This window comes from Dermatophagoides farinae, chromosome 9, assembly GCF_024713945.1.
Source record: "Dermatophagoides farinae isolate YC_2012a chromosome 9, ASM2471394v1, whole genome shotgun sequence".
Lineage (NCBI taxonomy): Eukaryota > Metazoa > Arthropoda > Arachnida > Sarcoptiformes > Pyroglyphidae > Dermatophagoides > Dermatophagoides farinae.
Window position 1 is genome coordinate 1,287,868 of NC_134685.1, and position 27,834 is coordinate 1,315,701.

General features: G+C 30.1%; 8 protein-coding genes across 10 annotated transcripts; 3 read left to right on the plus strand and 5 right to left on the minus strand.

Annotated features, from left to right (window-relative positions):
* Positions 1 to 8: 8 nt before the first annotated feature.
* Positions 9 to 2,638, plus strand: LOC124498062 (putative peptidoglycan muropeptide transporter SLC46). Its single transcript, XM_047061769.2, has 3 exons — positions 9 to 400; positions 666 to 1,149; positions 1,213 to 2,638. Exons 2-3 carry the CDS (start codon positions 723 to 725, stop codon positions 2,427 to 2,429), a joined length of 1,644 nt encoding a protein of 547 aa, XP_046917725.2. The 5' UTR covers positions 9 to 400; positions 666 to 722; the 3' UTR covers positions 2,430 to 2,638.
* On the minus strand, positions 2,623 to 4,095 carry LOC124497672 (uncharacterized). The gene is made up of 2 exons (XM_047061346.2): positions 3,917 to 4,095; positions 2,623 to 3,842 (listed from the first exon to the last, which is right to left on the minus strand). The coding sequence occupies exons 1-2, from the start codon at positions 3,931 to 3,933 to the stop codon at positions 2,642 to 2,644; spliced, it is 1,218 nt and encodes a 405-aa protein (XP_046917302.2). The 5' UTR covers positions 3,934 to 4,095; the 3' UTR covers positions 2,623 to 2,641.
* Positions 4,096 to 4,163: 68 nt separating this feature from the next.
* On the plus strand, positions 4,164 to 5,616 carry Smn (survival motor neuron). Of its 2 annotated transcripts, XM_075734386.1 has the most exons (2): positions 4,164 to 4,863; positions 4,981 to 5,616. In XM_075734386.1, exons 1-2 carry the CDS (start codon positions 4,317 to 4,319, stop codon positions 5,397 to 5,399), a joined length of 966 nt encoding a protein of 321 aa, XP_075590501.1. In that variant the 5' UTR covers positions 4,164 to 4,316; the 3' UTR covers positions 5,400 to 5,616. The 2 variants fall into 2 exon arrangements, with proteins under 2 accessions (XP_075590501.1, XP_046917303.2); XM_047061347.2 differs by having other exon boundaries at positions 4,165 to 5,616.
* Positions 5,453 to 6,281, minus strand: LOC142597826 (modifier of protein aggregation 4-like). Its single transcript, XM_075734387.1, has 2 exons — positions 5,946 to 6,281; positions 5,453 to 5,886 (listed from the first exon to the last, which is right to left on the minus strand). The coding sequence occupies exons 1-2, from the start codon at positions 5,950 to 5,952 to the stop codon at positions 5,681 to 5,683; spliced, it is 213 nt and encodes a 70-aa protein (XP_075590502.1). The 5' UTR covers positions 5,953 to 6,281; the 3' UTR covers positions 5,453 to 5,680.
* A 531-nt stretch (positions 6,282 to 6,812) lies between these two features.
* Positions 6,813 to 9,646, plus strand: LOC124497669 (transmembrane GTPase Marf-like). Of its 2 annotated transcripts, XM_075734385.1 has the most exons (3): positions 6,813 to 6,893; positions 7,109 to 9,149; positions 9,207 to 9,646. In XM_075734385.1, the coding sequence occupies exons 1-3, from the start codon at positions 6,833 to 6,835 to the stop codon at positions 9,397 to 9,399; spliced, it is 2,295 nt and encodes a 764-aa protein (XP_075590500.1). In that variant the 5' UTR covers positions 6,813 to 6,832; the 3' UTR covers positions 9,400 to 9,646. The 2 variants fall into 2 exon arrangements, with proteins under 2 accessions (XP_075590500.1, XP_046917299.2); XM_047061343.2 differs by having other exon boundaries at positions 6,865 to 9,149.
* LOC124497674 (protein dj-1beta) lies at positions 9,506 to 10,500 on the minus strand. The gene is made up of 3 exons (XM_047061348.2): positions 10,268 to 10,500; positions 10,045 to 10,203; positions 9,506 to 9,977 (listed from the first exon to the last, which is right to left on the minus strand). Exons 1-3 carry the CDS (start codon positions 10,469 to 10,471, stop codon positions 9,666 to 9,668), a joined length of 675 nt encoding a protein of 224 aa, XP_046917304.2. The 5' UTR covers positions 10,472 to 10,500; the 3' UTR covers positions 9,506 to 9,665.
* On the minus strand, positions 10,403 to 12,641 carry LOC124497671 (adipokinetic hormone/corazonin-related peptide receptor variant I). The gene is made up of 3 exons (XM_047061345.2): positions 11,763 to 12,641; positions 11,483 to 11,687; positions 10,403 to 11,392 (listed from the first exon to the last, which is right to left on the minus strand). Exons 1-3 carry the CDS (start codon positions 12,288 to 12,290, stop codon positions 10,692 to 10,694), a joined length of 1,434 nt encoding a protein of 477 aa, XP_046917301.2. The 5' UTR covers positions 12,291 to 12,641; the 3' UTR covers positions 10,403 to 10,691.
* Positions 12,642 to 13,693: 1,052 nt separating this feature from the next.
* On the minus strand, positions 13,694 to 27,561 carry LOC124497675 (CREB-regulated transcription coactivator). The gene is given in 7 exon segments (XM_075734388.1): positions 13,694 to 15,259; positions 15,338 to 15,821; positions 15,900 to 16,220; positions 16,471 to 16,764; positions 16,931 to 17,867; positions 17,869 to 18,716; positions 24,549 to 27,561. Coding segments are annotated over 7 exon segments (3,195 nt in total). The 5' UTR covers positions 24,666 to 27,561; the 3' UTR covers positions 13,694 to 15,065.
* Positions 27,562 to 27,834: the final 273 nt, after the last annotated feature.

A 27,834-nucleotide genomic window follows, 5' to 3' on the forward strand; every position in this document is an offset into this window, starting at 1 on the left:
TTTATTGGATTGAAATTGGAATTTTTTTTTCATTATCATCGATTGAATCAATCAATCAAAATAATAATAATAATAAAAATTGTTTTTGTTGTCAAGGCAAATTATTAAATCAATATAGTTATTACGCTTCGTGTATAACCACAAAAAAAACCATATCATCATATACCCTCTATGTTTTGGCTGATCTGGTTGGATCATATATACTACAAAAAATAATCATCAAAAAATGATGATTTTATCAATCAATCAATACATGATGGCAGTGTAAACACAAACAAAACAATTTTTTTTTCAATCGATATTCAAAATACTCGAATCGATAAAATACACCTCTCTATACCATTTTCGCATCTCAAAATATTATGTGTGAACATTTTTAACATTCGATGGAATTTATTCAGTAAGTCTTGTTGTCGATATTTTCCATTTAATTCCATGGAATTTTAAATTTTTTTTTTGTTGAAAATTCTACGATTTAATTTAAAGTCAAGTTGTGGATATATGTTTTGTTTATTTTTATTGATAATATGATCATTATGATAAAATCGTTTGCTTGTATGATAATCATCAGTTTTCTTTAGATTTTTTTTTTTGAAATTTGCCTAGTTACAATGTTTAAAACTCAAATGTTTTTTTTTTGTCATTCTATAAAATCCATTTCACAGATTGCCATCATTTTCTCATTCATCGTCATCATTCATATTCGCATAATCATTATATAAATGGATGAAGAAACCAAAGAATTATCATGGCGTCATTATGTCAATATACGACAATTACGTGTCGAACCATTTGTTTTACTTTATATGATCGGTTATTCATTATCGGCAATGGCCGTATCACAATTGGTACAGGATAAATTATGTCGTGTTGATTATGATCAATCATCAATATTTTGTATATCAATCAATTCGGCTGATTTTGATCATGGTGGTGAAACAATCAAATCGGATATAATCAAAGATGCTACATATATTACATTATATCGTACACTGTTATCTACACTTCCATGTATTATATGGGCTTTGTTTTTGGGACCTTGGAGTGATAATTATGTTAATGGCCGTAAATATATTATGATTGTAGGTGCAATCGCCGCTGCTCTTGAATCAGTTATTCTAATTATTAATGCTTCATTATTTGATCTGAGTATGTTAAATTGAAAAAAATTCACCAATTATTCTAACCATTGATGATTTTAATATTCCACAGGTGGTTATTACGTTTTATTATCATTTATACCGTCAGCATTAACTGGTGGAATTGTGGCCACACTGATGGCCATCTATGCTTATTGTTCTGCAACCAGTGATAAATATACTCGTTCAACTCGATTTGCAATCGTTGAAATCTGTTTCTGGATAGCACAACCAATTGGTTCGTTTATTGGTGGACAAATTCTTGGCGATGGTGATCAGAATACTAAATATCAACTTTATAATTATATACCGGTATTTGTTGTTAGTCTTTGTGCACATATTGCTGCCATTATTTGGGCTATTTTAGTTATCGATGAACAACAATCATTGTTGGATTCAGCACAACCGATCGATATCCGTGCATCAAATCCATTGCCTTTAGATATTGATCATTCTGATTTAAATATCGAACCAGGTGTTCCAGTCAATGGTGTATGTATCAATAGTGATCGTGAAGAAATGCTATCACCAAACGAATCGATAAATGAATCATACATGCTTAACTCATCAATCATATCATTGAATGGAATTTCACAACGATCTCGACAACTTTGGAATGAATTTTTAAACATTTTTCATTTAGAACATGTCCATAAACTATGGTGTTCATTCATTCGCCGAAGATCTTATTGGGGCCGTGAACAGATTTGGATTCTTTTCTTATCGACAGCATTCTTATTGCTTGTCTATCTGAATACAACATTTATTTTATGGTCATATGTGGAAAAATTATATAGCTGGCCACCGAAATTTTATTCAAACATTACATCCATAACTGCCATTGGAACATTGATTTTAATGGGTTTAGTATTGCCAATATTCGTTCATATATTACAATTTGGTGATCTACGATTAGCATTATTGGGTGTTTTATCATTGATGAGTCAATGTATTTTACGTGGTTCATGGCAACATGAAATTGGTCTTTATCTGTCATTTATTGCTGGCACATTGGCACCATTATCAGTGATTGGTATACGATCACGATTATCAAAAATTATTGATAATGATGAACGTGGAAAATTATTTGCCTTATTAGCTATTGTTGAAGCTGTTACACCAGGCATAGCTTCATTATTTTATTCAATTATATTCACATCTACTATTGATGTTTATCCAGGTCTTGTATTTCAATTGGCTGCATTCATTTTACTCATTCCATTATTGGCAATCATATTTATTGATACATATTGTATTCATGATTATGATGAACAACCATTGAATCGTTAAGAGAAAATTATTTTTTTTTTATTTCAATTTCAATTGTTAATGCATGTATGTAAATGAACAACAACAACAACAACAACAACAAAAAAAAACAGAAAAAGAAAATAGATCCAATTTTATAAAATTGATAATTGAATTTTTGATTAATTAATTAATTATATATCGAATTTTTTATATTATTATTAAATATTGAAGACTGGTAATGGAATTGATTTCTATTTTGGTGTTGTTTGTTTCAATAATTCAACATCATTGAAAATAATCTGTGCACCACCGGCTGATGATGGTATAACATTACCTTTGAATATTTTTGTTTCAATAGTACCAGAATTGGTGGCTTCATGATGTAAAAGTGCATATTTCGAAGCACCATAACGACGATCTAAAAAATCCGATGTTTTTAATTGTGTAACGGATTTTTTATTTTTAATAACCGGTTTCATTATGGTACCCATCGGCAATGTTGACATTGGTCGATGATCAATCCATTTATCTTTGGTTTTAGCCGTTTTATGATCATATTTTGGATTTACAACCGGTGTTGCACCATTCGAATTGATCGATTCACATTTGCTTGTTTTTTCTTGTTTACTTGGACTCACTGATGATTCACTATTGGATCGTTGACGTGTAGAAATAACCATATGCATAGTTTCCGGATATAATGTGTCTGTATTGAATAAATTCTGTAGAACCTGAAATTTAGCTTCTTGTTGGCGATATTTTTGTTCCATTTGATTTTTATTCGCCAATGAATCAAATAAAAGATTCTTCAACTTTTCATGTTCAGCACGTAATACAATTGCAATGTTTTCTCGAACACTTTTAAGTTTATCCTGAAGATTTTGACATTCAATTTCTTTCTGATTTAATTGATAAAGAAGACGTGAATTTTCCATTCGAATTTGTTTCATATCCGCTTCGAACATTAAACACTCTTCAGTGATTGTAGTGAATTTTTTCTCGTATTCTGCAAATTGAATTCTTCGACTTTCAATATCAGCTTTAAGATTTTCATTTTCATTTTTAAGCAAAACATTTTCCTTTTCAATCTTAATGATTACATCACGAAATCGTTGTTGATTACGTTTTTCAATTTTTTCATTATAATCAAATCTTTGTATTCGTTTTTGAATGGCATCCAACCAATCATTGGGAAATTGTTCATTATCGATGGATGCTTCAAATGATTCGTCAAGAATTGGAATATCGGGAAGTGGTGGCAACGATGTATATTCAATATCAACACAATCGATTGATCGTGTTGTTTTTCGTACTTTTCGTTCATTTTTCATTGATCTTATTTGAATTTCATCCGATTTAATGGTTCCATCATTATGTGAATTATTATTAGTCAATGATGATCGTGATGGTTTTGCAGGCGATCTAATCACTGGTGATTTCTTTTTTCGTAAACTTTGTTCGTAAGAAAAAAAAATGATCACATGAAAATGAGTGGTTCAAAAAAAAAATCATCATAAAAAACTTACATTGAAACAGTTGCCATTTTTCCTGAATTAATAAAATCCAAAAAATTCAATCACACATTGAACGGAAAAAGTCGAATATTCAAATGAAAAATGAGTAAATATATCCCGTTACTATATACACCCATGTAATAGTAATGATGCAACTATATTCATCATTTTATTCATGTGTTTAGCGCTAAATTTCAACAATCACGTGATCATGTGGCTATTTTCACTCAAATTCGTCAGAACAAAAGAAAAAAAAATTTTTTACGTCTATCAAATTGTTGTCATACATGTGGTTATTATTTTTTTCAAAAAAAAAAAAAAAAATTCGTTTAGAATTTTTCAATTTTATTACATTGAAAACGATATTATTAATTTTTTCCATTGTTAATCAACGAATTTTTAATCACATAATATGAACTATGAAGAATTGAATGGAATCGTATGGTTAAAACGAAACGACAATATTAATAATCAATCTGAACAAATGAATTCAATAGTGGCCAATTCAAAAGAAAATGAACATAACAAAAAAGTTGAATGCGAAGAATATGATGATAATGATGATAGTGTGGAAGATGAAGAAGAAATTGATTATGGTGATGAAGAGAATGAAATCATATTGAATGATCAAGATGTTTGGGATGATTCAATTCTAATACAAATGTATGAACAATCACAACGTGAAATAGCTGAAGCATTACGTAAAAAACATTTGAATTATAAAAATAAAAACAATGTTGATGATAATAATGAACAACCTAAACCAGCACCACCACCAGCACCACCAACAACAACAACAACATCGTCATCAGCAAATAATAATGATAATAAGAAAAAATCGAAAAATAAAAAAACATTTCAACCAAAAACAGCAGCAGCAGCAGCAGCTCCACAGAATAATAATAACCAATCGAATAATGCTGTTACGAAACAAAATCAAATATCGAATTGGAAACAAGGTGATTATTGTCGTTTGATTTATAGCGAAGATAATAACGAATATGAAGCACAAATTATTGATTTAAATTATTCAAATGATCTATGTTTCATTCGTTATATTGGCTATGAAAATGAAGAATGGCGACAATTATCCGAATTAAAACCATCAGCTGGAAATTATTTTCGTGACAGACAAACACAGATGGCCATTAATGATGGTTATTTTAGTGGTGGTGGTAGTGTTCAATTTGAGCAAACTGGAAATGATAAAGAATACAATGATCATCATCCAGCATCGAATGAATTTATGACTGGTACAAGTAGAATAATACCACCACCGCCACCATTTTTTGGTCTAAATCCATCAACATCAACAACAACGGATAATCAATCGATTATGATGAATGAAGAGGATACATTAGCATCGATGCTTATGTCATGGTATATGACTGGCTATCATACTGGATATTTTCAAGCACAACGTGATATTCGTAAATCGAATATGATGACGATGATGATGAATCGTTGTAATCATTGTCGTCGTACAACAAAATGAAAATCAAATGGTGTGAATTGTCAACACGAATAATAATAATAATAATCACAAAATTTTATAAATCATTGGATCAGATGAAATTTTATTTTTGCATTCATCATATTAATAATAATACAGTGTGGTGTTTTGTTTTTCAATGAAACTTTTTTCGGTTGGTTATTTTTCTTTTTCATTGTTGGTAAATGATAAAAACAAATAATAATAATAATATAGTGGGTATTTGATCTTTTTTTTTAAATTTTTGACTGAACTGACTCAAATGGCTAAAAGTGTGGTGTTGATTATCCTTTTTGTTGTTGTTGTTGTCGTGCTGCTAATTCTTCTTCTTTTTTCTTTTGTTTCAATCGCATCATTTCAGCATCACGATGGCGACGTTCTTCAAGTGTTAATCCACGATTACCATCTTTTGAATCGGCTGTTTTTTTCTTCTGTTGTTCATGTTGTTTTTTCTGATTTTTTTGTCTTGCTAATTCACGTTGATTTCCACCTAAATTAAAATGAAAAAAAAATTGTTTTTTTTTGAGAAAAACAAAATCAACAACTTACGAGTCATTGTTGTTGTTCGTTCGATTCCAGAGAAGATCGTTCAAACGCAATGATGAATTGTGGAAGAAATTAATGAAAAAAAAAATTAGTTCGATTGAAGAGAGAATGAGTAGATGAAAAGAAAAAAATTTGACTACTCAACAAAAAAAAAAAAAAAAAAATAACGACGACGCAATTATATCAAAGGAAAAAAATTAATTACGATCAATAACTTTTTTTTTTGTCAGAATAAAATATTTGATGAGCCAGCTATTGGCCAATCAACAACAACATCAACCAAATTTGCATAAGATTTTTTTTTCTTTCTCGAAATTTCTTCATTTTATTTATTTACACACCCACACACACACACACACACACACACACATATAAAAACGTATATATCGTTATCGATTTCAACAATCGATATTTTTTTTTTCTCACAATCGTATTTTTTTTTTAAATTCCCGGTAAATATCCATTTGATTTTTTTTTGTTGAAATTTTTGATTTAATTTGATTTTTTTTTATCTGAGACATAAAGATTGTGAAATTAAATCAAAAAAAAGGTGAAGACGAGACGGATAAAAATAATTTTTTTTTTCGTATCAAGACCTATGAATTTGATTCTTTTTTTTTTTTTTTTTGTTTCGAAATTCACAGCTCAAATGTAAAGTTCAAGTTTCAGATTTTTCTTCACTTGATTCAATCGAATAATTGGATAAGATTTTTTTTGTTGTTGTTGTAAATTATTCACCACCATTTTAGCCATCTTGATTGATTGATTGATTTGAATTGGATGAATTTTCGTTTAGAATAAAAAAAAAATTCACCCAAACATACGTAGATTATGTACGGGCAATGTTATTCTCAATTTCACATTGGCCATGGAATGAATTGGATGGATGGATGAACAAACCAAAATCGAATGAATTGGAAAAAAACATTCATTTTCTCTGGTTGCATACATGTGTTGCCTATGTGTTTTTGCGAAACAATATCATTTGTTAAATTGAATTTTCTTGTTTTGTTTCGTTCAACAATTAATTGCCAAAAACAAATGGTCAAATTATTGAAAACAAATTGTTATTTTTTATTGATTTTCGTTTGAAAATTGCATGGCTTCAATTATAAATCGTTCATTGACTATTGTCTCTAATGGCCTTTCGTCTTTTTCACATACAGCAACCAACAACAACAATAATAACATTATGACTTTGGATTTCAATTCAACAGGTGATGATAATCCATTACGGATTTTTGTTTCAGCTAAAAAAGATATTAATGATTTATTTATCAAGGCGGAAAAATTTGTAAAAAATGTTGATCAATTTTATCGTTCATATGATGAATCAATGTTTGAGCAGAATAATATAAATTTTATTGAAAATTCTATTGAAAAAATATCTGGTATTCGTGATGTACTTGCACGTAATAACATGAAGGTTGCCTTTTTTGGCCGTACTAGTAATGGTAAAAGTACGGTTATCAATGCCATACTACAGAATAAAATATTGCCAGCTGGTATTGGCCATACTACTAATTGTTTTCTACAAGTGGAAGGTACCGATGAAACCGAACCATATATTGTATTGGAAGATCAACGACATAATATTGAATCGGTTAAACATTTAGCCAATGCATTGAATACAGAAAGTTTAGGCGATTCAACATTGGTTAAAGTTTATTGGCCTAAATCAAAATGTTCAATATTACATGATGATGTTGTATTGGTCGATTCACCTGGTACAGATGTAACGGCAAATCTTGATAAATGGATTGATCTTTATTGTTTGGATGCTGATGTTTTTGTGCTAGTTTCAAATGCTGAATCAACTTTAATGCAAACGGAAAAGAATTTCTTTATCAAAGTAAAAGAAAAACTATCAAAACCGAATATTTTCATATTGAATAATCGTTGGGATGCTTCGGCTCATGAATTGGATAGTTTGGATCTGGTACGTAAACAACATTTAAAACGTGATAAAGATTTTCTTGTAAATGATATGGGTGTGTTGGATGAAAATAATGCCCAGAATCATGTGTTTTTTGTATCGGCTATTGAAGTTTTACGTGCCCGATTGGAATTGGAAGAAGGAAAACAAATCAATATCTCAAATTATGCACACGGTTTTGAATCTCGTTTCCGTGAATTTATAGATTTTGAGAAAAAATTCGAACAATGTCTATCAAAATCGGCTGTACAAACAAAATTCGGTCAACACACATTGGAAGTGATTAAAATGACCGATGATTTTAATCAATTTTTAATGGAAATATCTACGAAAACAATTGATGTACGAAATGAAAAACGTAATCAGATCAAAATAATGAAAGAACGTGTTCAAAAAATCAAACAACAATTCCAGATATTCACCAATGAAGTTAAATTGCAGATTTGTAATCTAGTTAAACAGGTGGAACAAAAAGTATCCACTGCATTGAATGATGAGATACGACGTCTATCGACATTAGTCAATGATTTTGATCGGCCATTCAATACGGATGAAATTTCATTGAATTTATATAAAAAAGAACTTCATACACATGTTGAACAAGGTCTTGGTTCCAATCTTAAATCTCGATTATCATCAGCATTGTCTTGTAATGTTGAAGCCACACAACGGCAAATGATCGATGGTGTTAAAAGATTCATATCAGAAATGAATTTTGATCAACTTTTATTGAATCAAGTTTCATCACAACAAGATTTCAAATTAATCTATCGAATTAATTGTGAATCATTATGTTCAGATTTTCAAGAAGATCTTGAATTTCGTTTTAGTTATGGCTTTTTTCAATTAGTACGTGTATTGACCGGTGCCGGCGGTGGTGGTGGTGGTAGCAGCAATGGTATGAATGGATCAAAAAATGAAATGGATAAAAGCAATTTATCATTATCACAAAAACCAAGCAATAGTTTAAGCCATAATCAATCATTAATTCGTACAACTACCGATCATTTGGATCTATTGGATAAATTGGCTAGTTCACGTTCCACGATAATTGTATTGGCCGTTGGTGGTAGTCTAATTCGTGTCATTGGTTGGCATGTAATTGCCATAACCAGTGCTATCTATGTACTATTGTATGTTTATGAAAGATTTTCTTGGACCACTAGGGCCAAAGAAAATGCATTCAAAAAACAATATGTAGCTCATGCAACGAAAAAATTACGTCTAATTATCGATTTGACCAGTGCTAATTGTTCACATCAAGTACAGCAGTAAGTTTATCAGTCAAATGCTAAATTAATTTTTTAATTTAAATTTTTTTCATTCAGAGAATTATCATCAACATTTGCCCGTTTAAATCGAATGGTGGATCAATTTGTTGAACAGATGCAAAAAGAGATACAAAAATTGGAACAAGAAGTACAGCTATTGAATCATCAGGAACAGATGATTGCTGTATTGAAAAATGAAGTTCGCACATTGACATCAGAATTGCAGAATTTTTCGGAAAAGTATTTATAAAATAAATCAGCAGAAAATAGCACACAGTCAAACGACGACACCCACATTTGAAACATTCATGTCAACAAAATGATCTATGATGATGATGATGATGATAAAATAAGAATGAAAAAAAAAACAATCCAATTTATTACTAAAAATTCTACTTTTTTTGTACTTTAGAATTTGTGAATATAGAATCTTTCAGTTTTAATTATTTCTTCTTGTGTTGAATATGAAATAAAATAACATGACAAACAAAAGAAAATATATATCCAAACTGTGTTTCATTTTTTCAACATCATTGGTGGTTGAATTTCTTGTGCTTTTGTTTCGCCTGCCAATTGTTTGACAATTTCCAATGCAAATTCGAATGCAGATCCAGGTCCACGACTTGTGATTAGGCCATCATCATTGACAACACGATCATCACTATATTTGAATTTATCATTCAATTGTTCGGCAACGGATGGATGTGATGTAATATGACGATTTAAACCAACACCATGATGTTTCAACGCAATCGGTGATGCACAAATGATTGCAATCACTTTTTTAGCTTGTTCAAATTGTTTCAATATAGTGCCAATTGTTTCATCCTGTTTGTTGTTGTTGTTTTCGAGAAAAAAAATTCAATTATTGTCATCGTAATTGATTAATAATTACATTGGCAAATGTATTTGCTGCTTGCATACCACCAGGTAAAATGAATGCATCAAATTCATCAACATTTATTGTGGATAGATTTTTATCAGGTACAATCATAACATTACGACTACATTTTACCGGATTCGTTGTGTTCAGTCCAGCGATAGTTGTATCAATCTAAATTCCAATTCAAATTGTTTAATTGATAAATTTATCTAACAAAAAAAATCGAAAAACAAACCTGTGCACGTCTAAGAACATCGGCCGTTATAACCAATTCCATTTCTTCGGCACCTTCGGTTAAAATGATCAATGCTTTTTTCATTGACATAATTGATGCATGAGATTTTTGTCGTATTGGACAATCAAAATGATGAATGCAATGAAGTAATTTATTTGGATTAATATTTTTTAATAATTGTAATGTGCGATTATACAAAAACATTATTTTCAACAAAAAATACAAATAACAAAAACAACAACAAAAAATGAATGGTATTGTTACTGGTACACTGAAAAAAAATCGATTATTAATAATCGATAGTTTTTTAAAAGTTTAAAAGAATTCGATTCGATAATTTCCATAAGAGAGAAAAATAAATAAGTAATTTGATTTGATCTATTTAATTGTTTTTTTTTTCGTTGCACTCAAATTAATCAAACAATCAATCATCTGTAGGGCAAAATTTTGCTGAATAACAACTAGAATCGAGTGATTGATGATCAGTCATCATACTATTATTATTATAATTATTCTGATATAATGGTGTTGATGTATTCAAGCCTGAATAGCTAGTTTGATCATCCAAATAAATAGAATGATTTGATTGCGGTAAATTAACCGTTTTACGTTTCCAGAATGATAATTTTCTTAGAAAATTGCAACAATGTTGACGAAAATTCATCGTATATGATCCATAAACAAGTGGATTAACACAGGAATTGCTAACAGCAAACATGAATAATGCATCTTTTAAATCTTTTGGCATATTTTCCACTTGTGGTTTATAGAAATGATATAACAATACAATCGATGCATATGGTGTCCAACACCAAACGAATGCCATAACAATAATGATTGTCATACGTAATGTACGAATACGAGATTTTTCTATCTGTGTTTGATCAGATCTTCGTAAATGGAATCGATTTTTACAATGATTATTATCATCATGATGATTATTATTAATATTTTGCTGATTATTATTATTCTTTTTATAACCATAATGGCCATCGATATCAGAACCAATAGAATTTGTTTGATGACATTCTTGATTTGTGATTAAATTATTATTATTATTATTATTATTAATAAGCATCGAATTATTATTCGTCTTCTTCGTAACATCATTATTTTTTTGATTATCTAGAATGATGGTAAAAAAAAGAATACTATATTAGAAATCTGTTTTTATTAGATTCGATCACACACACACACACACGCAAAAAAACCTACCTTTCGATGATTGTATGGATCTTTTATATATTTCCCATATAATTCTTGCATAACAGAAAATAATAATGACCAATGGTATTAGATATAATGCAGCAATACCAAATGTACTATAAAGTATTTCTTGTCTTTCAGTTAATGAATTATATGATACACATTGTACAAAATCTGGATACTGTGGATGTGATTCAGTATGAAATACAATTGTCTAATATAATGAATAAACAACAAAAAAAAAACAAAAAAAAACAATTATAAAATTAATTGATTATTATTCACTTACCTGTGGTACACTACAAGCAATACTGGTCAACCATGCAAATGTTAACATAATTTTACTACGACGTTGTGCATCATTAACTTTCATTGGATGTATGACGGCAAAATAACGATCCAATGATATACATACTAATACCATACTGGATAAATATGGGCCAAATGCACGGAATGCTTGCATAATTCTACAAACAACATCACCAGCTAGCCATTCGTTTGTAATACGCCAACAAATTTCCATCGGTATCATTATATAAGTGACAATAAGATCGGCAATAGTTAGATTTAAAATCATTAGATTTATACGCAATTTTCGATGACGATTTTTGATTAACGAAATAAAAACGGTTGTATTACCGATACTTGATATAATGAATAGAATACTATAAATAATGACAACAATCTTTGAACTCATATATAATTCTTCTGTTTGATTTGTATCATTAATTATATTAGAATGTTCCACAATAACCAATGATGATGATGATGATTCCATTATCGCTGTTGTTGTTGTTGTTTTTATATTAATCAACATTGATATCGATCGATGTAATTGTTGTTGTTATCAATTATGAACGATTGAATGGATAATCAAAGAATTCTGTTATCCATGGATTAGAATTCTATTCTTCAAAGTGTTGTTGGATTTGATTTTATGACAATCATCTACATAAGATCGATTGACAATCAACAAAAAAAACAAAAAAAAAAATAGACACGGTAATCATATTATTATGAAGAGAAGATTAGAAGGAGTGGTATGAGAAAAAAAACCAAGAATAAATCTACTAAACAAATGAAGTGAAGTGAAATGAAAAAAATGGAACAAAAACAAAAAATCTTCTTGGAACCACCAAACGCACATAATCGTATATAAAAATTATCGGTCGTTGGAACCTGAAGAAAAATTCGAGCAGAGAAGATTATGTGTGTGTGTAAGAGAGAATTATTGGAGATTCGAATCTATAGCATCTCAACAAATGTGTATGTTCGCTATATACACCAAACACACACACACACACACACACACAAACCACCATACCCCCAGAAAAAAAATTACCCCGAAAACAAAAATGTAGAAAATGGCTTGTTCCCTTATGGTTCCCATATATGATTTAAGCCTTGAATTTTAAAGCTGGAGTAATGGTAAATTTTTTTTTTGTTGTTGAAATAACATTTTTATTTATTCATTTCATCATGACATATTATGTAATAATAATAATAATAATGCAGATAACGTAAGTGTTTGTATCATGTGTAATGTATTCGCAGAACGAAAAGGTCAGGATTATAATAAGGGATTATGAATGAATGAATGGATGATATCATCAATGGAATTATTGGCAAAAAAAAAACAGAGATTTTTTTTCTTTTTGGCTGGCTGAAATAATAATTTTTCAGCCATTTCCAGAATTCAATCGAATACATAAATATGCGAGAAAAAGAGAGAGAGGTATGTAGTGTGAGATGGGAAAAAAATGACCAAAAAAAAAAGAAAAAACACAACAACAACAACAAGTATTAATCAATGTAATAAGAATTGAGATGAAAAAAAATGAAATCGATTAATGAAAAAATGTAATGATGATGATTACCAATATATTGGCAAAAAATCTTTGTTGTTCTTGTTTTGTGGTATTTACAATATCAAGGTATACACAATGACGAATGATTTGTTTGTTTGTTGATCATGATACAATTCAATTGGTGAGTACAGTGTGTGTGTGGTAAGGGAGAGAGAGAGAGAATTGATCAATTTAAAAAAAAAGACAAGAATTTTTAGGAAAAGAAAAACAGAAAAAGAGAACATTGAAAAATTTTTAAAAATCGAATAATCGAGGTAAAAGGTTTGTTTTGTAAATAATAAGAGAAAAATTTTGTGTAAAATGTAGAAAAGAAAAAAAATTTATTTTTTTTTTTTGAGATTAAAAAGTAAAATTTTGGAAAAGTAGTAGTAGTGAGTGTGTTTGTATAGAGATGGTGTGCGATACAACCAGAAACAACCATTTTCCTGTTTATTTTCAATGAAAATCACTCGATGATGATGATGATGATGATGACGATGGTGGTGGTGGTGGTGGTAGTGTTGGTATAAAGGTGATATATATGTAAATTAAAAACACACGTGATAAAAAAAAAGATGATGATGATGAATTAAAAATCAACACAGGTCAAATTTTTGTCATTTTCAATCACGATTTATAATTTGGTCACATTTGGGGGGTGTATTTATAGTAAGTGTGTCGGTGTCGGTGTGTGTTGGTGTGTGTATCATATAATTCCTTCGCCCTTTTTCCTGGATAAAAAAAATCGATAATCGATAATAATAAATAATCAATGAAACACAAAAAAAGTGAGTGAGAACAAGCAAACAAACAAACAAACATCGGAAATAGAAAACAATTAAAAACAATGTGGTAAAAAAAATTGATTGGTGAAAATGGACGAAATGAATGATTGTAAATAAACAAAACACACACACACACACAGAGAGAAAAATCATTCATCAAAATTAAAAAAAAATGGTGAAAAAAAAACAGGAATATATAAAACATTTGAAACAATTTATTGATAGATTGATTGATTGATATATATCTCTGTTGTGATTATTTGTTGGTGTGTGTGTGTGCGTGTGTGTATGCATACGCTGATAGATAGATAAAATGAGAATACAATAAACTAGAAACAAGAATAGGAATCAATTCCTAATGAATGCAAAAGAAAAAGAAAAAAAATCATCATCATCATCATCATCATCAACAACAACAACAACAAAAACGAAATCGTATCAAATTTTCAAATTTAAATGAATAAAACATGAATGAATGAAGAAAAATTTTTTTCTTGTATCAAATTCCAATCAGGTAGGTTGTTGTTGTTTTGTTTCTGTTGCTGTGTTCGATTTATGTTCATTTAGAGAAAGAGAGAGTTCAAAATCTTACTTGGAATTGGATTTCGTTTTTGATTTTCATTGCTTAAAAAGATGATGATGATGATGAAGAATTGATATAGAAAAAAAAATTGAAATAATAAATAATTCAGGTAAAGAATGAAACTTTGGTACAAACAAACACACACACACACACTCACAACATACAAGAACACATGAGGTTTTTTTTTATATATATAAATGTTTAAGATTTGGACTTGTTTTCAACTATCTAACTGTTGTATATATATAGGTTTTTGTGCCAAAATAATTCCAGTTTTTGAAAATAAAAATGTTGTTGTTGATGTTGAAACGAAATATTGTATCCGGTTAACAATAACAACAAGTCAAGAATGAAAAGTTTTTTTTTCCTTTTTTTCATTATTGATGATTCGTTTCAATATCATGTAACATTTGTAGACTATCCAAATCGAATGAATCAAATGATCCAACTGTTCCACGTATAACATCATCATTATGACAACCAAATATATCTGTATCGAATGAACTCATATTATTGAGATCTTTAATTAAATCATTCGATGTTTGTAATGCTTCATCCAGATTATTCGGACCTGTTTTTTTTATCAAGAATTAGAAAAAATTGAAGAATATTTATTATAAGAATATATTTTCAGATTGCCAATATTTACCAGTTAATATAATATCCGGTATACTTGATGGTGTTTGTGGCGTCGTACAATGACTTGAATTTGATAATGGTTGATGTTGGCCATTATTATTTTGTGTTTGATGTTGTTGATATAGTGATGATAATCCATCAGTTTTTAAAAATGGTTCTGTTGACATTGTATTCAATGTTAATGTTTGGCTTGAATCAAAAAATAGACCATCATTTTGACCAAATGGTGATCCTTGTTGTTGATGTGGATCGTGTAATGGTGTTGAAGTTTGATTAAATTGCTGTTGTTGTTGTTGTGATTGATGATGTGGTGATGATTGTGATGATGATGCCATTACAATTGTCGATGTATTATCATTAAATTGATTTAATGTGATTGAATCAAGATAAAATACATTGGAATTTTGGCCATTATTAGCTTGTTGCTGTTGTTGTTGTTGCTGCTGCTGTTGTTGTTGTTGTTGTTGCGTAATTATATCGGCCGTACAAGTCATCTATTTGATAAGATGATTAAGAAAATTGAAATTAGTTAATCACAATTACAAATAAAATGAATAATGATGATCATTTACCACATAGCCGCCAGGCTCAGCATCATTTGTCATACGAAATTGTTCCAATTGATGTTGTAATAAATTGGCTTGTTGTTGATTCTGATACGATGGTGAACTATATGATTGATTGAAATGTTGATTTGTCGAAGTCGTTGTATTTGATAAACCATTCGGTTGATTACCAACACAACCACCGCCACCACCACCACCAGCACCAGTAGCATTATTAAGAGTTAATTCCGGAGAATTTGATGGTGATATATTCTGTGATGCCGGTGATGTTGGTGCTGAACAAGAATCGCTTGGAGTTGTACTACGATGTGCTCCCATTGTTGCCATCTATACACAAATACAAATCAAATGAATGAAAATAAAAAAAAAATCAATTAATCGATCAAACATATACACAGAAAATGATTTAGAAAGAAGAAAAAAAATCAATTAATCGATCCAAATTCAATTCAATTGTTTTTTTTCATTCTCTTTTTTTGTAATTTGTTTTTTTTTTTTTTTTTTTTTTGGTTTAATATTTTCTGGGTATTGGTTCTGCTATAGCAATAAAAATCTGAATAATTGATAAAAAAATTACATTGGGACAAGTCATTGTAATGGGAGTACTGGCCGCATGATTGCTGAACTGAAAATGATTATTATTATTATTATTATTCATTTGTTGGTGATGCAAAGATGTAGGTGATGTTGGATGACCATTCATTAAATTTAAATTATTATTATTATTCGATTGTTGCTGGTGATGGTGATGAGGATGATGATGATGATGATGATGAGAAGAATTTGATGAATGTTGGTTATTATAAGGTGATAATGGTGGTATACATTGGTTATCATCACCACAACATTCGTTTGTAACCATCATTAAGCCCTAATATTTGGAAAAGACAATGGGAATTTTTTCATTTATAAATATTCTGAAGATTTTTATGATTTATAAATACGTAAGCGATAAATAAGAGCCGAATTTCAATTCTGATTAATTAAGTTATCTTAGCAAAGGTGCATGAGTGTGGGTGTGTGTGTGTATGTGTTACCTCGAGTTTAATTTTAGGCGGTCGTGGTGGTGGTGGTGGTGGTTGTTGTTGTTGGGTAGGGTCTTTATTAATCCTACGGGTATGGGAATCTGCTAATGGCTGAGTAATTGGATGATGTCTTTGTACGGGAAATTGATGATCATAACATACTTGTTGTTGTTGTTGTTGAGCTTGTTGTCTTGGATTACCCATAACCATTGTATTGGCATTATGATGTGCACGACGACGTTGTGCCGTCGGTGATGGTGATGGTCCTGGTGATTGTTGTCGACGATTCGGTGATTGATTTCTTTGTTGTGATTGTTGTTGTATCATTGGTGGTGGTGGTGAAAGATTGGAATTATGTGATGATGTTGGTGAATATGGTGAATCCGGTCCATTTGAATTATATGGTGAATTTGTATTAACAGTATTATTTGCAATATGTTTTAAAAGATTTTGTTGATGTTGACGTTGTTGTTGTTGTTGTAGTTGTTGTTCATCAGTTGTACCATCAATTGGTACATTCAATGGCACAGGAAAATTTAAATTAGTTAAATCCGGTAATGAACCGGTATTTGATGATATCGTAATATGATGTATTTGATTTGTATCGTTTGTATTATTAATATTATTCACAGTACCATCTTCTTGACTTGGATATATATTTATACCAGGTACTTCACATGAACGTGGCCTTAAATGTGCATCTGGTAATGATGCACTAAGTAAAAATTTATCATCATTACCATTATTACCATGATGATTGCCATTATCATTATTATTCATTGCACGTACAATATCCCAATTCATCATTTGTTGATTATCACTACTTGAATTTGAATATAACATTGTTGTACCATCAATAATCATTGTTGTTGATCCACTACTAATTGCAGTACCAGGGGTTTGTCCTGGTGAATTATTGCATGAATCTTGTGGTGATGAATTATTTGTTCGGTGAATGTGGTTGTTGATTATGATGATGTAATATCTGATTAAAACCACCGGTTACATCGATCGGTGATGTTGTCATATTTGTTGCTTGTTGATGCTGATTATTACTACTTTGATGTAATGCAGAATCGGAATTTGTACGACGCCATTGTGTATCGGCTGCTGGTGGACTTAGATATGCATTATTATTCATTGAATAAGGCGATTGAGATCTACGATGTGCGTGCATAAAACGCATCGTTTGTTGTTGTACATCATTATATCCTGTTGCTGTTGATGATGATGTTTGTGTTGGTGATACACCACCACCGGTCATTATACCACAAGCCATTGATGAAATATTATGGCTACTATGATGACGATGTCCAGGACCAATACCAATGTTAGTATTATTATTATTACCACCGGTAATTGTTGTACGATTTGCTATCATTCCAGTTGTTCCTGTTAACGAATTATTGATTGTATTTCGTCTTGTTATATTAGTACTGCCATTATTACTACAATTATTATTATTATCATTTTTAATCTCTTGTAGATTATTCAAGGCACTTTGTAAATCAATACAGGTCGCTGTAGTAGTATTTGTTGCTGTTGTTGTTGTCACATTAGTGCCTTTTGAGCTTTGATTACTATTGTTGTTAAGATTATTATTATTGGCCGTTGAATCCGTAGATTGTTGTTGTTGTTGTTGTTCAATATGATTGACATTCGGCAATGAACCAGCACGATTGGCCGGATTAAATGATGAAGGCGCTATATGTAGATGATTTTGTGATTGAATTGGTTGTGGTAGAGGTGGTGCTGCTGTTTGTAGTGGTTGTTGTTGATGATTACTATATGATGATGTCTAAATAGATGGATAGAAATAGAAAAAAAAATTGAGAAAATTTATTATTAATTGATAAAACTCTCCATTAAACAAAAAAAAAAAAAAAGAAATCGAATTCATAATACAAATATTCGTGCCTGCCTATAATAAATCGTTGATAGATATCCACAAGAATCGAAAATATTCCAGAATCAACTAAAACATTTAGATAAGTCAAACCAAACAACTAAGAACACAGAATAGAAATGCCAGATTTTCTAGAAAAACCAAATCGATCAAGAATTTTTATTTTGATAAATTGAAATCAAAATAAAAACGAAATTCGTGAAACTTTCAAACTATATAAATCTCATCTAATAAATCAAAATGGAATCACCCACCCACACACACACACACATACACTCAATACGGTTGATGATTGATCAGAATTATAGGAAAAATCCTTGATTTTAGCTTTTCCATCATTTATCCTTACTTATTTCATCTACAATCTTGATAATAATAATGATGATTACAATTTTTTTTTGTTTCTTCGAGAATTTGTTTTCATCTTCTTGTCATCGTTGTATTTTGGTATGTTTTTTTTCAAAAATTCAAACATCAGGGAATCGGAAAAAAAATGTACGAAAGATGAATGGGCGGTGGTGATTGTACGAAATATAAATTCTTTATTATTACAATATTTGTCAATTGATTTCAAAATGAAGCAAAAAAAAAAATTACCACACGAAGACTGCAAGATTTTTTTTTCTGAAAAATGTTGTTGTTGAAATTCTTTATCTCAATTCAATTCATTTGCTTGCACATTTATAATATATTATATTCTCATTAATTTCACTGTCACCCTCCCCCCTCCGAATGTTTCATGATGATTACTCATTTTTTTTTTCTCTTTCTTTTTCTATTCATTCACACCACCACTACAACAACTTGTCAGTGCAATTTGTCTGTCGATCGATTGAAAAAAAATCAAATTTAATGAGCGAAAAAAAAGAAGAAGAAAAATAATTCAAACGAAAACATCAACATCAACAACAAAAACAACAACAACAGCAACATTGATGGCCAAGGACAACAATATCTCAATCAAAGAGATAATGATGATTTGAAGAGAAATGAAATGAAACGAAACGAAAAAAAAATGAAAATCCAAAAAAATGCATAATAATCATCATCATCATTTAACGAATTAATTTTCTATATAATTGTCACCTTGTCATAAAAATGAAATGAACATGTAATTTTAATCGATTCGATCGCGGATCGATATTTGAAAATTTGTTCTATATTCATTCATTCATTCATAATTTAAATTTTTTATGGTCATCCATCTATCCAAACAAATCATAATTTTCATCATTAATATGATTTTTAGTGTATTCAAGAGATTTAGTTTTATTTATTATTATTGTGATAATCAGGGATTAACAGAATTTTAAATCTTCAATTTTTTATTATACATCAAAAATTCCATTCAAGAACACACACACACATATGCAGGATTTATTTTATATTTTATAAATATTTTAAAACAGCAAGTTTGACTATAGTGATCATTCGTATTTTCAAATCATCATATTCAAAATCAACATTTGACAATCCATATACAATACATATACAATTTCTATTTATTTTAAAGATTAAATTTTGCACACATCTCGCACACACACACACACATGAAAGCAATGCTTGATTTTTGCTCTTTTTTTTCCAACATTAAATTCAAATTCCAATTTCATCATTGTATTCATATGTATGATATTTTAGTTTCACAATCACATAAACGAAAACATTTCGGAAAGAAATGAAACGAAAACAACAACAAGAATTTTTGATACAAAAAAAAATAATTCTTTTGGGAGATACAAAGAATAAAGTAGAGAAAACTTTTATTTTTTTTTTGTTTTGTTTTGTTTCTTATAGAATATTCTATGAAGATATTTCTGAAAAGCTGAAAAGCTGATTTTCTTTCACCACCACCACTATCTTCTATTCATATTATTTGAGTTCCAATTAAATTTTTGTTATGTAGATTATTTTCTGTGTGTGTGTGTGTGTGCATAATAATACTCATATAATAAGAATCAAGTTGACAAAATCAAAGAAAAAACCAATGATGATGGCAACCGACTAAATGAAAATAAAAAAAATAACTATTATTATCGTCGAATGAACTAGTCGTTGTCATCGTCTCATCATTATTATCATCATCAATGAACGAATGAATGAATGATCGTCGTCAGGCTATTTAATTCTATTTAATATTTCTATTGTAGAATTACGAATGGTTTTCATTTTAAAATACATACATATATATGTTAATACAACACAGAATGCTAGAACATTCTGGTTCTCTTCGAACAATGTATGTAAATTAATAAGATTAATGTTTTTTCATTTTCATTTTCAACAATAAATAAAGAATATAAATCAAAATTATCAAATGTCATCAAGTACAAAATTGACAATCTTGTGTGTGTGTGTGTGTGCATAATTTTATGTACATTAATTATTATTAGTTGTATTTTATTACGATAAACAAATAACAGGCAGGTTCGAGGCAATTCTAAAACTAATTCAGAAAGGCGTAAACGCCAATTGTTTAAGTAGCAGTTGGATATCGAATCTAATTATCGAACACCAATCTACTCCTCCTCCGTAGTAATCGAGATTCTTGGCCGGCCTCTTCTTCTAACTAGAGCGAGGTTCGAAGTTTGGTCGTGACAAATTTTAAGTTGATTCACATGGACTCGGCGTTGAACTCCGTCGTTCCCAACTAAGTTAAATATCAAAGGATTTTCGGTAGAGACAGCAACAAACGGACCAAGAAACTTCGGTTGATGTTTTTGTTGTTGATTGGTGAACATATTTTTCCAATAGACACGTTTTCCATCCAAAGCCAACGGCGAACGCGTGTTGTGATGTTGATCGTAAAAGATTTTCATAAGTCTTTGATTTTGACCCAGATTCTCTTTTGCCAAGGAGATTCGTTCGTCGCGAGACAATCCATCATCAATTGATTGTAGACCAAATTCTTGATCGACCAGAAGACGAGGCGAACGATTGAATATCAGTTCATAAGGCGAAAAACCGGTCATGCGGTGCTTCAAATTTCGGTAAGACTGCAAGACCTCAGGAAGCTTTTCTTCCCAACTGCTTAAACTTGAGCAATTGGAACGTAACGATTCTTCCAATGTCCTGATGAATCGCTCGATCATCCCCATCGAATTGTGTGAATAAGGCGTGGAAAGTCTATGCGAGCATCCGATTGACTGCAGGAAACGATCGAATACTGCGGAACAAAAATACGGGGCATTGTCTGTAACAATTTGTGAAGGAAATGAGAATCTCGACAAAATGTGTTCTTCCAGCCAATTGATAATATTTTCAGAACAAGGTGGTGAATCCAAAAATCCTGCTTCAGGCCACTTCGAGACTCTATCCTGAGCGACCACCAACCATTTATTGTGATCACCAATTTTGAACGGACCGGAAACGTCGACCATCCAATGATCGAGAACGGAAAGATTTTCTGCGTTCACCGGAGATAAAGGAGCTTTCGGAATAGCGGACGATTTCTCCTTTATGCAAGCACAACGATTTATATAATTTTTGACAAACTGTTTCATCCTGGGCCAGTAGAATCTTTCCTTAACCACATTCCAAGTCTTTTCGACTCCAAAATGAGAATTTTTATCATGCACCAGCTCCAACACCCGCTCACGCAATCCAGGAGGAATAGCTCTTCGACGCCCACCATCTCCAACGAATAGCCAATGACCATCTTCGAGCACAAACTGATTCGGCTTGGCGTTAACCATACGCATTAATTCCGGATCGGCATCATCAACTTCTATTAAGGCCACCAACCGACTCAACGCATCAGCATCAACGTTCAACTTTCCAGGAATATGATTGATAATAAAAGGATCAAATTCTTCTAACCGGAGCGCCATCCTTCCCAATTTTCCTCTCGTGTCACGATTTCTTCTCAAGAAGCTCCGGTTAGAAGAATTTGATCCTTTTATTATCAATCATATTCCTGGAAAGTTGAACGTTGATGCTGATGCGTTGAGTCGGTTGGTGGCCTTAATAGAAGTTGATGATGCCGATCCGGAATTAATGCGTATGGTTAACGCCAAGCCGAATCAGTTTGTCTCGAAGATGGTCACCAGTCTCTCCGGGGGCGTGGGTTCGAATCCCACCTCTGCCACCAAGTTGTATTTTATTACGATAAACAAATAACAGGCAGGTTCGAGGCAATTCTAAAACTAATTCAGAAAGGCGTAAACGCCAATTGTTTAAGTAGCAGTTGGATATCGAATCTAATTATCGAACACCAATCTACTTATTATTATTATTCAAAAAAAATAAACAACAGAATAAATGAAAATGGAACAGAATTTCATACGTGAATTAAAAAAAAAATTTCTTTAAAAAAATAAATAAATAACAAGAGAAAACTGAAACTCTTTTGAAAAAAAAGAATTCCGAATGTCAAACACACACACAGACCAGGTAATCTTTTCTGACGGAACAAGAATGTGCTATCGATTTTCATATCTAACAAGTTGCTTATTGTTTTTGAGACGTTTTTTTTCACTCCAATCCAACACACACACACACTATGATGTTATTGAAATGCAAATGCAAATTGCAATCAATCAATCAATCAATCAAGTCAATTATTCGATCCATCCATTTTTCTATTCAATCGATTTTTCTTTTTTTTTCGTTTTGTTTTGTTTTTGGTGCTTCAACTATATATATGTAAAAAACATTGATCAAACCAAATGTTTTGGTTCATTGTAGAAATTTTATTATTCAGAATACTAGAATCTGACAATGGTGGCAGTGGTCATCATCATCATCATCATCATTTATGATAAAAGAACATTCAACAATTCATATTTTCTCTCTATCTCTCTCTTGAAAAAAAAGAATGACCCTGTATACATACATGGAAAAAGGGAAATAAAATTTCCGATTGTTAATATTTACTTTGTAACTAGCCATAGTAGCACACACACAATGTATTCTCTATCTACAAAAGAGAGATAGATGGAAACATTGAAAAACACATTCGCTTCAAATACGATATCATATATCATATATCACACACACACACAAACAAATATTGAATTGCAAACACACACACAGGTGTGGAAGTAGAAAAAAAAATTTTAATGAAAAAAAAATGAACAAAAATGAAAATGACATATATAATGGATACTATCAAACAAAAAGATCTAAGATGAAATGAAATGATCTAAAATGGGTAGGGAAAAAACCAAACCCAAACAATCATCATTACATTGATTTATGCATGGAAAAAAATTTTGAAATCCAAAAATGAGAATTTGGGAAACTAAAAACAAAAAATTGACAAAAACTAAACAACAAAATAATATGAATGGCCATTTCCTATGTGTTCATAAAATCTTTTCCATATATACCGAATTATTTGGCCAAACAAATAAAGAGATGAACAAATGGACAAATGGACAACAACAACAACAACAACAACGACGACAATGATGACGATGATGATGACAATAACAACAAAATATAAAAAAGAAAAACAATTAATTTTCTAATCATCATCATCATCATTGATGATGAATTTTGTTTTTTTTTTCAACGCAATTCATTGATTAAATCAATGATGATGAACCAATGAACAACAAGTGTTTAGGCGTACAACAAAACAATAACAACAGAAAAAAACGGAAATGCAAAACGAAAAAAATTTCGAAACAACAACAACAACAACAATCGATTCTTTTTGGTGAATAATTTTAAATTTTTTTTTCTCGTGATTATTGATTTGAAATTAAAAAAAAAACATACCCTATTTCTTGTTGCGCCCATTACTTCTCTCATTATTTCCTCGAATGCTGCCGTCTCTTCCGCTTGTTTTTGATTGTGTAGGGCAATTTTTTCACTAAATTTTCGTGGATTAGCCATTTTTTGTTGTTGTTGTTGTTGTGGTGCTGGTTGTTGTATGTTTGTGTCGATGGCTTTCGTTGATTAATTTATTTTCAAAAAAAAAAAAAATGAAAAAATTCGTTGCTTATTCAACCACTAAAATTGCTGTCGTCGTCGTCGTTGTTGTTGTTGTTGTTGTTTATTTGTTGTTGTTGATGTTGATAAAGTTAATTTCAAAGAATAAAAATCAAAAACAATAAATCGTCGTCAAATGATGATTTCAAATAAAAAAAAATTTTTTTTTTCTTTGTCTATTGATATATCGACGAATTGACGCAATAACAATGGAAAAAAAATTTTTTTTTTTTTAGGAAAATTTTGTTTTTTTTTCAGTCACTGTTCAAGAGGAAGAAGGAGTACACAAATTGTAATTAAACCAAAAAAAAAAAATTTTGGTTTGATTTTTAATCAATCAAATTTCGATTCATTGATTGAATGAGGTTGAATCATGATGATGATGATGATGATGATAACCAGAATCGGAAATCATTCATGTGTTATATATATTGAAGAATCATGACAGAACAAAAAAAAACCACATTGGACACAAAATGTTTTTGAACTTTTGTTTTCTATTTACAAACAAAAAAAACAAATTCTATAGTTGAAAATGAAAAAAGCAAAGAGCTTTTTCCATCATGATGATGATGATTTTTTCACATTGCTGAATTTTGTTACAAATCCAAATTGGCCAAAAAAAGAATGTAGATTCCATGTCCAACTTTTTTTTTCTTTTAATTCACATTTGACATATTCTACACAAAAAAAGGATTATAGCCATGATGATGATGATGACGATTATTATCCACTAGGTGGTGGCATTTCGTTGTTTGTTTATATGTCATGAGCATCATTATTATATTGTTATTATGGAATACACAAACACAACGAACCGAAGTAACATATCAAAGAAGTGAAAAAAAACCCACATATATAAATGTTTAATTATACTTCGTTATTTGTTTTATTTCGTAGAAGTTTTTTTTTTCCTTTCACTATTTTTTTCTTCTTTTTTTTTGTTCATCATTATCATCACACAATAACACAATAGAATTTAATTCACTTGATTTGATAAGATGTCGCTGATGCTGATCATGATGATGATGATGATGATGATGGAAATTGAAGATTGATAATATAATGTCTGGTATAAATGATCTTCAATTTGTTTTGTTTTTCTTCTTTCTTCTTTTTCGATTATTATTATTATTATTATTATTATTGTTGTTGTTGTTGTTGTTATTGTAGGATTCTAATTATATTGATGATGATGATGATGATTATTGAACAATTATTATCAACATCATCATTGATTATCGATTTTCATTTGTAATTTCAGATCGTTGATTTTTTCTCTCTGGTTTGGTGACTCTTGTGTCTGTGTGTGTATTTATATATGCATGTAATGTATGAATGTATGTTTCATTTTTATTTCTTTCAAAAAAAAGATGATTTTAATGATGATTTTAGATTCTATTTTTAGAATACACACACACACATACACAAATTACATTTATACATACATTACACTTATAGACTTATAAGAACCAAACAAAACAGACATATAAAAACAAAAAATACACAAATGGAAAAACAAAAATTTTTTTGTTGAAGAAACAATAAAATGAGAGAGAGAGAGAGAGAGAATTTGAAAATTTCAATAAAAAAAAACCAAATCAAAATGATAATGATGATGATTGTGGAACACAGCACATGAATCGGTGAATTCTTTTTTTTCACTAGTTTGTTCTTGGATGGAACAATTTGAAATGTTCGAATTCGAACGTTTTTGTTGTTGTTGTTGTTTGTTTGTTGAATTGAGATTCGATTTTATCTTGATGATCGATTTATGATTTTAATTTTTAGTTTTTCCGGTTGAATTTGATATTATTGCAATTATTAATCAGCAATGATGATGAAAATTTCTTTTCTTCTTTTTTTTCTGTGTGAAATATAATGAAATAAACCAAATAAAAAAAACAATCAACAACAAAAATGACCAAACAAGTGACGAAGAGAAGAAAAAACACAATGAACTACAAATTACCAAACAACAAGAATTACATATTGAAGAATATATTCGATTTCCAATATCAAAAATAAAAAAAAAAAGACAAAAACAAAACAAGAATAACAACAACAACAAACTTGGAATCTTTGTTGTTTTTTTTTTGATAATAACGATGATGATGATGATGATGGATAATTTTCTTAAAAATTAATAAACAATTTTTTTTTTACTTGTTTCACTTTCAAAACATACTGGGCACTGGTTGCGACGATAGCAAAAAAAAAAAAAAAACAACAAAAAAAATATAGTGAAAACAGAGAGGGAGCGAAAAGAACACACACACATATACACAAGAAAAAAAATTGTTGCAGTCACAGGATGATGATGACGATGTCGATGTTGATGTTGATGGTTGTTTTTGTTTTGGGACACACACACATATACACACAGGGCCAGAAAAGAAACATACGGCAAAATTTTCTTCTTTCTTTTTTTGTTTTTACCATTCAAAAAAAGATATTCGGCACCAAAAAAAATAATAATGAGAATGATAAAATGAAAATGGTGCGCATATATAAATCCCACCAACTATAAAAACACAACAACAAAAAAAAAAATTGAAGAATATAACCTGAATCTTGATTCTAAACTAAACATATACACATGTACATACACAATAACAACAACAACTAACTAACCACCACCACCACGAAAATATTGTCGAATGTTTATATTGTGAGGGATTTTCAACCTTTTCCTTCACAATATTTCTCATCATCATCATCCTCTTTTACCACTTATAAAATATGTTCTTCCTCATCCTCTTTTACCACTTCCTTTTTTTCCATCATTATATATATCTTCCACTTCCATCACCATTGATCATCACATCACATCACACACATTCGATTCGAATGATTTTAAGGGAAATGTGTGTGTTTGGGAAATTTTTTTTTTATCATTTCACCATACACACAATAAACATAAACAACATCATCGATTTTTTTATGTTTTATAAATTTGGTTATGCGTCGTCGTCGTCATCGTCGTTCATGTCGGTTAGTAGTAGTCGGTTTTTTTTTAGTATCTTTTAAACTCATATATAACTATCTAAAAATTTATTTTTTCTTTTTTTCA